The sequence below is a fragment of the Citrus sinensis genome, chromosome 5 (genome assembly GCF_022201045.2).
Source record: "Citrus sinensis cultivar Valencia sweet orange chromosome 5, DVS_A1.0, whole genome shotgun sequence".
Lineage (NCBI taxonomy): Eukaryota > Viridiplantae > Streptophyta > Magnoliopsida > Sapindales > Rutaceae > Citrus > Citrus sinensis.
This window is the reverse complement of record NC_068560.1, coordinates 9753611-9765035: the sequence shown is the minus strand read 5'-3', so window position 1 is coordinate 9765035 and position 11425 is coordinate 9753611. Positions and strand designations below refer to the sequence as shown.

At 36.1% G+C, this 11425-nt stretch overlaps 2 protein-coding genes across 2 annotated transcripts; both read right to left on the bottom strand.

Moving 5' to 3' along the window:
* Window positions 1-6639: 6639 nt before the first annotated feature.
* LOC102609932 (elongation of fatty acids protein 3-like) lies at window positions 6640-7619 on the bottom strand. The gene has a single exon (XM_006471026.4). It carries the CDS (start codon window positions 7549-7551, stop codon window positions 6733-6735), a length of 819 nt encoding a protein of 272 aa, XP_006471089.2. The 5' UTR covers window positions 7552-7619; the 3' UTR covers window positions 6640-6732.
* Window positions 7620-8633: 1014 nt separating this feature from the next.
* LOC102609179 (uncharacterized) lies at window positions 8634-10652 on the bottom strand. Its single transcript, XM_052441467.1, has 4 exons — window positions 10454-10652; window positions 10191-10335; window positions 9886-10050; window positions 8634-9365 (listed from the first exon to the last, which is right to left on the bottom strand). The coding sequence occupies exons 1-4, from the start codon at window positions 10590-10592 to the stop codon at window positions 9077-9079; spliced, it is 738 nt and encodes a 245-aa protein (XP_052297427.1). The 5' UTR covers window positions 10593-10652; the 3' UTR covers window positions 8634-9076.
* Window positions 10653-11425: the final 773 nt, after the last annotated feature.

Genomic DNA, 11425 nt, shown 5'->3' with positions numbered 1-11425 from the left:
GGAAATGAAAATTCTATAAACTAAATAAAATAAAAAAATGCAGTGCTTGAGCTTGAGCTTGCTTTAATCATCATAATAATCGAATTTGGATATATCTTTACTTCTCCGTGGTTCAATCATTTACTTCTCTGTGCTTGTTTATTCACAACAAGATATCAATAGAAGAAGATGGAAATGAAATTCTATAAAATAAAGCAAGTGAATTACCAGCAGAACATTTTAGCAATCCTTTGGCTACACTTTTCATTTTCATAATCTTGCTCTCCTGCATGCATCATTAAAACCAAATTAGATTGGACCTGTGAATTGCTAGTGTAGTTCTGACATTTCCTCGAATCCCTGGTGAACATAATTAAACTCGTATGAAATAAAACAAAGTGGGTAATGTACTACTAAAAACAATCACACAATTACTTTAAAGAATTAATGTCACATAAATTATATATAAAAAAAAACGATTATCATTATGCAAGACAAAATTGATAACTAGGAAGTTTTACATATTTATACCATGATTGATTCTATATAGAACCATTAAATAATAAATACGTTAGACTTACATTTATTTTTTAGCCCGAAAAGTATGAGAGAAATTAGTACTTTCCGAATTTATTTTTTGTACCGTAAAGAATCAAATTACTCACAAAATTATTTTTGACTTTCATGATGCAAACAAACAAATCATCATTAATTTCAATAGAAAGAAGTATTCTAGGTGGAATTGATTTCTGGAGCAGAATATGATGTATTTGGGACTTCCTACTCTATTAGATAGGTTAATAACATGTTAATGGTCACATCATTAATTTTGGATTATAAATTTTATATTCAAACTTTGTATGACTGCTTCTTTTTCAATGATCTAATTAATTGATCTTATTTCAAAAGAATAAAAAAATAAATAAAATAAAATAAAGTAATGCCATAATCTAATTGGTCTTGTTATTGACATGTACTAATGCATTCTATAAAATTGTCAATGTTTGCAGTGTCGTTGTTTGAAGTAACAACAAAGTAAAATAGAGGAGAGAAATTACCGGTGGGTGATAGTAATTGCAACCATTCGAGAATTTACCGCCACTTGATGTGGGGAATGTGGGATATCTTATGCCAGTCTTCTCCTTTCCCCTCTCTATAACGGTTTTCCAGAATGGGACATCCCCAAATTCTCAATTCCTGCAGTGCCGTCGTTCGAAGGAGGTAATCCGGCAGCACCTTTAATTTGGGGCAATACCAAATCGTCAAGGAAGAAAGACGCGGCATGATGGAGATGTTTTCCTTTCTTGTAATCCTATAATTCCACTCTTCCAATTCTTCCGTTGCCCCAACGTGGAGTGATTTCAATTTGGGGAAGACAATGACTGATGATGAAGATGAAGATGAAGATGGGTCATCCTCACTGCTTCCTTCGATTCCCAAAAACTCATTACCCACTCTTTTTACACTTATCAAGTACTCTAGTTCGAGTTTTTCCAGAGGCAATTTTCCCAAAGGAGGCAAATGCTCACAGTTAACGCACGCGGAAAGTGTTAAATTCCTTAGATTGGTTAGCAAAGTCAACCATTTGGGAAAAATGTTGCCTCGGTAGGATATAATCCATAATTCCTCTACATTCAAAGGCGGTTGTAAGGCTTCAAGAAGTTGTTTATCTTTCTCAATATTCTTCCTCCTCCCTTCTTCGCCTTCCCCATCTACGACTCCACCAAACTGAAGACGCAAACGAAGGAGGTTTTTCTTATTGTAAAGTTGTAACCTCTCAGCCTCATCTACATGCGATACATTACTCAGCCCTTCTATACTACATTTACCACGGAGTTGAAGATTTTTCAGAGATTCAAGCCTACACGTGCCGCCACCATCAACACCTCCACCCACCACAAACTTTTCTAATGTTCGAAGGCTGGTCAATCTGGAAATCCCTATTGGCATGTACTTCAATGAATAAGTTTTATCATTCAGTAAACTTCTCATGTTCTTTAACTTCCCAATCCCCGCTGGCAATTCCCTAAGATATCGGCACTCCCTAATATCTAGCTTGTGTAAATTATATAATTCACACAAAGTCTCAGGTAGTATCTCTATGCCTAATTCAGACAAATTAAGATATTTTAAATGTATCAATTTTCCAACATTTTCTGGAATTTCTCTAATGAAATTTTCGTCATCTAAGGGTAAGAAAAATTGACTTATAACTAATGCCCTTAAACACGCCAATTTACTAAATAACTCCGAAAGGATGCTACCATTAAGAGACGGATTGGAAAGACTTTTATCATAAATTAAGAGGCTAGGCAATCTATCAAATTCAAAAAAGGACATAGGAAATGAAGCGCCTCCTTCAAAATTTAACCCTAAGTGACGGACTTTGTCACCAAAAGAGTGTATGACTGATTCCTTGGTACCATTAATTTCTAGCCACAAACATTCTTTGCTACTTACAAATTGAGCAAAATCGTGTACTATGTCATGCATCTTGCAACTCACAATATCATCATCGTCATCATCTTTTTGAAACTCTTGAAAGAAAGAGCGTGCTGCTAAGATGTTGAAATACTCTTCTCCAATCATCTCCATTTCTTCTTCTTCATCTGCATTAAGGTAACCTTGAGCCATCCATAGATTAATTAATTGCCTTTTATTCATATTGTAGTCTTTTGGAAAGACAACACAATATGAGAAACACCGTTTTACCATAGAATTGGAGGGCAAATCGTTATAACTCAACAACAAAGGAGCTAAAAGACCTTGTCCAATCTCTTCTACTTTCCACATTTCACTCTCTAAAATTCTTTGCCACTCTTTTACTGTACTTTTAGAGCGCAAGAGATTCCCTATTACCTTTGCAGCAAGAGGCAAGCCTTTGCACTTGTGTGCAATTTTTCGCCCCATTGGTTCTAATTTTTCACGATCCTCAAAAGAACGACCGAAAAATGCTAACTGCTCGAACAATGACCAGCATTCCTCTTCAGCCAATTGCTTAATGGAGATAATATTTGTTGATCTCATCCTTAGTGCAACTGACTCATTACGTGTGGTAACTAAAATTTTACTTCTATGGTGACCATTCTTTAGACAAATGAAGAATGGTTCCCATTTATTGTAATCCCCATCCCATACATCATCTAAAACCAGAAAAAACTTTTTTCCTTCGATTGATCTATGGATATGGCTCATAAGAGATTGGAATTCGCTTAAACTAGAAGTTGACTCGCCTAGACCTTCAATGATTGCTTTGGCAACCCTAATCTCCCTCGAAAGTGTCTGATACACACACCCATATAATTTTTTCAAAATTTCTTCTCACCTCATCATTATTATAGGCTAGCTGTGCAAGAGTGGTTTTACCTATACCCCCTAAGCCAATTAGTGAAATGACATGAAGGCCTTTTTGTTGTTCACTACTTTCACACAACAACTTGCTTAAGAGCTCATTTTTCTCATCAACTCTACCGCAAACCTCTCCCTCATCCATCAAGGAGGTGGTTCGCACTCGCTCTGGTTTCTTGACATTGTTACTCACATTCTCAACAAATTTAAACCTATCTTTTTGAGAGGCAATATCATCTAGCTTTTCATTGATTCCCCTAATCTTGACAGCAATGTCATGACGAAGACAGAGTTGTTTGAAACTACCAAAGCAGTTTGATACAGCACAAAAGAAGGAACGTACCTTCTTCTTATAAGGAGCAAGGGCAAGAGCATTGTCATCATCAACGCCCTCAATCTGCAATTTGAGCCTTGAGGTGGCCCACTCCTCCAACACATCTTCCATGTCGTAAGATGCGTCTTTGAGCTGATCCAGCCAAAAAGTAACAGCTTTGTCGTGCTGCATTTGCCTTTTCTCTGCATCTTCCAGCACAAGTTGAATGGCTTGAAGATTGCTGGTAAGCTTTTTCACTTCTTGTCGGACACCAGTAACAAGCCTCACCTGTTGTTTCAGTTCATCAGTTGCAACTGAGCTCAGCTGCTCCAGGAGAGAGGAAACGATCGCATCAACCATTCTGACAAAGAAGACGAGAATTCTGAAGAGTTATTAGATGTGCTTTTGTTGCGATGCGACTGAAAGAAAAGGAGTTATTGCATTCTTTTATACTGCATAGAAAAGGTTTATGCGTATCCCCACCCCACACGTCAATGATTGTAGAATGTTTAATTTCCCTGATTCTACTCCACTAGTTGTGATGCGAAATTATAAATATTCTCAAGTTATGTGTGAAAATCGCACAAATTTGGATCTAGTAATGATTTTTATGTATTTTTTCATAATCTTCTAAAATACTATATCTGCATGTTATTTCGTGCAGAAATATGGCATTGGGTGAAAAAAGTTATGCTTATCCCCATCCACACGTTAGTAATTGCACTAACATCTTTAAATTCCCACACGTTAGGAATTTGGTACATAATCTCAAACTCGTCGCATCTTTAACGTATGAAGTTGATGAATAAATTCTTTTCTAAAACTCTGAGATTATGTGCCAAATTCCTAACGTGTGGGAATTTTACCTCCTAAGTAATCCGGCCCACTGCCAAGTGCCAACTTTTTCTCCGTCCAGTTAATGATGTTGTTTTGTTTTCCTTGTTTTAATTAATGTTGCGGAGAGAAACAGATCGATGCAAATGGCTAGCCAGGTTTTGCAGAAACCATGAATGGTCTTGCATGTGACATAAAGCTTTATAGCTTATTCCTCCATCAACACTTCAATGGTTCCATCTCACGTGCACTTGGCTATGAATAAGGTCCATGCATGGATCGATCGATTTAGGAGTTTGGACCATCTCATGCTACAGAGTTATGTGTCATGTATGTGTGTTGACACTTGCCAGATCATTTTTGTTATAAAGATTATTGATATTCATATTTGTTAGTTTCATTTTGTAATCCCTATGCTCTTTGAATATTTGTAATAACATATTTCAAACTTTAACTCAGACGTAATGAATGAAGGGGGATCCTCTTCTTATATCAATTTTTATTTTTTAACGCTCAAGTTACATTTGATTACGTGTACTTATTATATAATATTTTTTTTAAAATGATGGGTCTGGTGAGATTTTTTACATCTTGGATCAGTAGGTCGAGAACAGGCAGGGCAGGGCCTTCTCTGAAGTCAATCTTGTGAGCAACACCAGCTTTTTGGATAATTGGCAGCCCCAATTCATAATTTTCTCTATTGATGTCCATGGCCAAAATCTGCAACCGAAGCTTATTCTACTCTTATTAATCGAGAGATAATTTTACCTCTAACTAATTTAATTGGGAGAAAAATCGAGAGAGATATCCACTCTGTCCTTATTAATTGAGAGATAATTTTACCCTTACCCAATTTAATTGGAAAGGAAATCGAATTCCAACAATAACTAGAACTTGAATCCATGCACTTAAGCTAACTTTAAGTTTTTGGACGCATGGTTATAATGTTCTTTATTTAAATCCTAACAAATGGTGGGACTTGAACTTGTGCCTACAAACATTGAGTGCTTAGGGGCTGCAAAATTTCATAACTTAATTTGATGTGGCATGTGCCCTATCACATAAATGTAGGTAATAATAATTAATACATTAACAAAATGAAAAATATTAGTTTACAAAACACAAATCCAAATTTTTTGTGTGACAGGGGATTTAAAAGGGAGAGACTAAACAAATGTGATGAAAAACGACATGTATTACTAAAACTGAAAATACGAAGTCTAGGCAATTAAAAACATCGGGTTTTTTATTTAAATATCCTCAATTTGTCCTTAAATACCAAATTTATACCCTATTATATACATATACCTCACGAAGATAGGGAAGGTAAAAAATAACCTTAAAAAAATCAAGAATCCACACATTTCTTCCTCTCAGTGCAGGAAGATGTCGAGTACGAAGTCGGGTATGTCAAGAATTTAGTCGAGCAAGAATTGGAGATAAGTAAGTCGAGTATATGGTCCAGTAGGAAGTTGAGTAAGCATATTAAATGAGTCGAGTATTAAGTGGTCGAGTATTAAATAAAAGTCAAGTGAATTTTTTGAACAAGTGGAGTAAAATTTATGTAATTTTTAAAGAGGTCGAGTATTAAGTCAGGTAAGTACATTGGGTCGAGTATTAATATTTTTAAGGAAGTGAAGTCTAGTAAGTTGAGCATTCAGTCGAGTGAGAAGTGAAGGCAATTGAATAAGTCGAGTAACTAGTCGAGTACGAAGTCAGGTATGAAGTTTGGTAAGTTGAGCATTCAGTCGAGTGAGAAGTTAAGGCAATTGAATAAGTCGAGTATCTAGTCGAGTACGAAGTCGAGTATGAAGTTTGGTAAGTCGAGTAAGAAGTGAAGGTAATTGAATAAGTCGAGTATCTAGTCGAGTATCTAGTCGAGTACGAAGTCGAGTCTGAAGTCTGGTAAGTTGAGCATTTAGTTGAGTAAGAAGTGAAAGCAATTGAATAAGTCGAGTATCTAGTCGAGTAAGTAGATTGAATGAGTCGAGTATTAATTTTGTGTTGGCATTTTACTGAGGCTATTTTTGTACTTTCTTTGGTTTTTTAAGTATGTATATGTAAAGTTACAGATTTTAATAGATGGAGGTATATTTTGGGTAGTACGAGAGAAATGGGGTATATCCCACGCAATTCCTTCGAAAACATATCTGTCAATTGCAATGAACAGATCACAACCCTTCGTAATTAAACAAAATCAAACTTGAAAAAAAAAAAAATCACACACACAAAACAATCACAAAAACTATTTGTTCTGATCATCCCTGCTTTTTTTTAGCGTAGCTCTTGGAATGAAAATTAACAAAAAGTGTCAAAAGAGAAGCATTAAACACAGCATTGAAGCACCAACCCAAAATCCCAGAGCAACCAAATCCCGTAAAATGATAATACAGCATCAAAACCGAAACAACAAAACTAAACACAAACTGAACAATCTGACAATCAGTGACCAATCTCTTCCACTTTGGCCGCAACCCCATCACACACAATAGATAGTACCCGTACATGATCACATGCACACTTGCATTGGTCACAAGTGCAATAGGAAACAAAGACTGCTTCGTCTGTAACCAAAGGTAGCACATTACGACGACGGTTGCATGGTGGTAGACGTGGAGGAACGTGAGCCGTTGGATGGATTTTGACAAAATGATCAAAAGGGTGTCTAAGAATTCGAGTATTTTGGAGAGGTAGAAGAGGTAAGCGTAGAAGAAGAGGGGGCCAGACGGAGAAATGGTGGGGGGGAAACAGAGGGTGTAATGGAGGTGGGGCAAATGGACGATGATGGAGAGAGTGCAACCAACGGCCATGATGAGGGAGAGGAGGAGGAGGGTGAGGTTATGGACGGCTGTGATGGGCTTGAGGATGTGGGGTCCAATGAGAGGTGATGATGATGGTGATGTTGATGTTGATATGTGGTAGAGGATGAATGTGAGGGAGAGGTAAGTGAGGATGGAGAGAATGAGGAAGTGTGGGGAGGAAGCTAGTGTTTGGTTCTGAGTCCATGTGAAGCTGAGGATTTGGGGGTGGTTTACAAGCCAATATTGGAGTGTTGAGGTGATTGAATTTGAAGCCATGGCTGGTTTTTGGGGGAAGAAAGATTTTGGAAGAGATGATGTTGAGAGGAGTGGGGGAGTTTAGAAAGTTTGGGATAATGTGAGGGGTATTTTGGGCATATAATGTTGTCTGAGCTTAAATTTTTGTTAAAAAGAAATAATAATAATAATAATAATAATAATAATAATAATAATAAATTCTTTCCTCATGTCAATTTAAAACTCCGAGTGTGTTTCCAACAATTGCTTTTCTTTTTCTATTTTGGGATTTTGAATCATTTTTTTTCAATTCAATAATGGCCTCTTCAATTATAAAACATGGTCAAAGGGGATGGGGTGTAGTGTCTAGGCCTCCGTGACAACGGCATCTTTGAACGTGGGTTTCATCAGTTTTTTTTTTTTGGCTATTTCTGCTCAAATCAAACTTGTGGATTTCGTGCACTCAACGTGGAACCCTTTTGAATGGACGCAATGGTTTTGGTGGGATCACACAATCCGAAGAAGCATGGAACTGGGACCAATTTGTTGACAAAAATTTAGGCATAAAATTTACAAATCGAAGTCAGAGTAAGATTTAAGTAAAATTGAGTAACATCTTGCACATCGAGTAAGGATTTCTACAAGAGTAAGATTTAAGTAAAATTGAGTAACATCTTGCACATCGAGTAAGGATTTCTACAATCGGGCTAGAAAGTGCAACTAAAATTTGGTAAGAGTTTCATAGAGCATAATTTTTAAGATACAACGTTAAGAGTATTTAGTAGACACTTATAATATTACTTGAATTGATTTAATCTCATACTCTAATATAAAATTTAAAATATACTCTTATAATATTACTTGAATTGATTTAATCTTATACTCTAATATAAAAAAATTTAAAATATACTCTTATAATATTACTTGAATTGATTTAATCTCATACTCTAATATAAAAAAATTTTAAATTTTTTTACTAATTTTATTGAAAGTATTATTTGACAATCCTATTTATTACATCATATCAACGTTTATATTATAATTACCGCTGATACTAAAAGCTGATCTCGTAATTAAAAGCTAAACAAAAACTCGAGTACAATCTAGTAATTAAAAGCGCTATGGTTTTTTGGCATTACAAGATGATTCAAACTTGAACTTGCCATCAAAAGTGTATCAAAACAATCACAGAGACACTCTGTTTGACAAATCTGCAGTAGAATTTGCACAATTTAACTGGGTTACAGAGAGTGAATAAGATTCCAAAGCAACAGGCCATTATTATTAAGAAAACAATTCATCGCTAGAACAAAATTAACTTTTCTAACTTACTAGAATTTAACTTGAGAAAAATTGGAATATACGAAGTTGTATCACATATAGTATTTAGACATCAAGAAAAGAATCCCTCTATCAGTGAACTATACTTGCCAGGAAACACGGTGAAATACCACCACCTCCCTACTAGTTCTTAGATGTCTCAAAAGAGTTTGATGACGACTTCCGTGTTGTATCTCTTCGACAGGCAGCAAAATTGGGCTATTGACTAGATTAACTCCCCAGAAATTTATGCGGTCACCTTCTTCCGGACTATCCTCTTTCTTCGCACTTTACTAGCCCTTGCTTCCCCTTCAACAGAGTCGACATTCCCTTGTTTGATGCCAAGGAGCCCAAGCCCAGAGACAATGGCATTCTTTGATATCAACCACTTTGGGGACTTTTGAGTTGAGCCATTGACATCCTGAGACGGCCTGTTGTAAGCCTTCTTCAAAAGGTCATCTGACTGAAGTAGCGGATCCGCTTCCACTCCTAACCAAGCAAGCCTTGATCTTTCTCCTAATTGGACATTAAGAACCCTGCATGGAATCCATTTGAGAAGTTGAACAATAGACAAAGTCCAACACATATAGGCAGTAAAGAATAATTTGGACAACAATTACTGATTGTTTACGCACAGGGCTGAACAAACGGGAATATTAAGGCACTTAAAAGTTGGAACCATATTCACCACTTGTACTTCCTTAGAGAATTATCTCAGAGTTCTGTTAATTTAAAACCATTCTTACACATTTAACTGTAAAACTAGAGAAATTGTACTTCTGTAGCGAAGTCTCACTATTGTTAAGGATCTGGACTTGGAGAGAATGCAAGTTGATTAAGCAAAGAAAAATTGAAATAATAATTGGTGATAGATCTAACACACTTCAATAGAAACCACACTAACATCATATCAGACAAATAAACAGATTCCCCAGTCAAAAGTTTAACAAACAAAACATTAAAACAATAGTAATTTGGTTCGACCAGAATAGTCTATCAATGTATATAGAGATGTAGATCAATAAACAAATACGTAAAAGAGAGAGAGGGAGAGACCTCAAAGCAGTGCTTAAGAACAGTGCTACTCCAATAACATCAAAATGGTTGATGACCGCTCTATCAAATCCACACAATAGCTGGTATCTCATGTTTGCACATAGTCCAAGGAAAGCACCATAACCAAGCGCATTAGTACTCACAGATGGGATTGTCACAGATAACCTGTCAGACATTAAAGGTGGCCCAAATTTAACAAATGTTAAACTAGCTTAGACAGTAAACAGAACAATTTTCTAAGTTTTCTTTATTTGTGATGAATAAGTGAACGAGGAATGAAAAGGAAGTTTTACAACCATGTTTACCTGTCCTTTTTACCAGCAAGATAGTTTGACAAAGAGCCTTGCACTGCTCCTGCAGTTAATCCCACCATACACAACTCTGCTGCCTTGTAAAAAAGGGAATGGATTCTCTTTTGCAAGTCAAATTCTCGAAATGGGCAACTCCGTTCTAATATATTGTTTGGGAACGACAAGGAGCAAACATTTATTAGCTTAATATATAAAATAAAAATAAAAAGCAAGTTCCTTTGTTGTGAAAAGAAAAATAAAAACACGCCTATCCTTACGATTCTCCAGCTCCCACCAAACAGTGCAACCAATTATGGGAGCCTGCTCTACCAGAAGTTTATACAAAAAAGCTGGATCTGCCAGCATCCTGGGGCAACAGCAGTTAATACATAAGAAATCTGAAAAGAGGCCCAACATTTTACAACCAATCAAAAATCACTGAACCATTGGAAAGTGATTTACGTATAATTTTTTTTCCAAACTTTGTCCAAAATGATAGAATGAGAGAGGATGAGATAGGATGACACAAGAAACAAATGTAAATTGACCGTGTTGGAGAAAAATCTGTTTTTTATACAAACTTTTAGGGCCGATCTCATACAATATATAGGAATACGGAATCTAGAAATCGTACCTTGAAAATCTGAGAAGATGAACAATCTTTGCTTTTTCCGCTGAAGTGATTTAGGCTCTCAGATCACGATCTGTTACCACCACTCCTGTTAGATCACGATCCGTCACCACCACGCCTATTAGATCACGATCCATCACCACTGATCTTATAGACTATGACTCAGGTTTGATCCGCACTTGACGTGTGGACGCCTTTATCACCACTATAAGCAACTAGCAAGAGAAAAATTTTCTCTCAAAATTAGAGAGAAAAAGTCTTTTTATCTAATCTGTATAATGTGGCTGCTCTGTCTCTTTTGGGAGAAAATAAACATTTTTATATCTCTATTTAGTGGAAACCCTATGCTCCATATTTATTTATTTTTTAATTCTATTAAATCCCATTTGATTTAAATTAAAAAATAATTAAAACAAAAGTGACGTTACTTGTTCTTGTGTTATAGGGGCCCGCCTTGTAAAATAACACAAGGCCCCTTACACACAAGCATATTACACTCCCACTAAATAATTTATTTAGGCTTTTAACCCAAATAGCTAGTTATCTTGCTTATTAATCCAGTAGCAGCGCGGTCAATTAAACGAGCTAACCCGGGGATTATATGGGTACATACAATAGT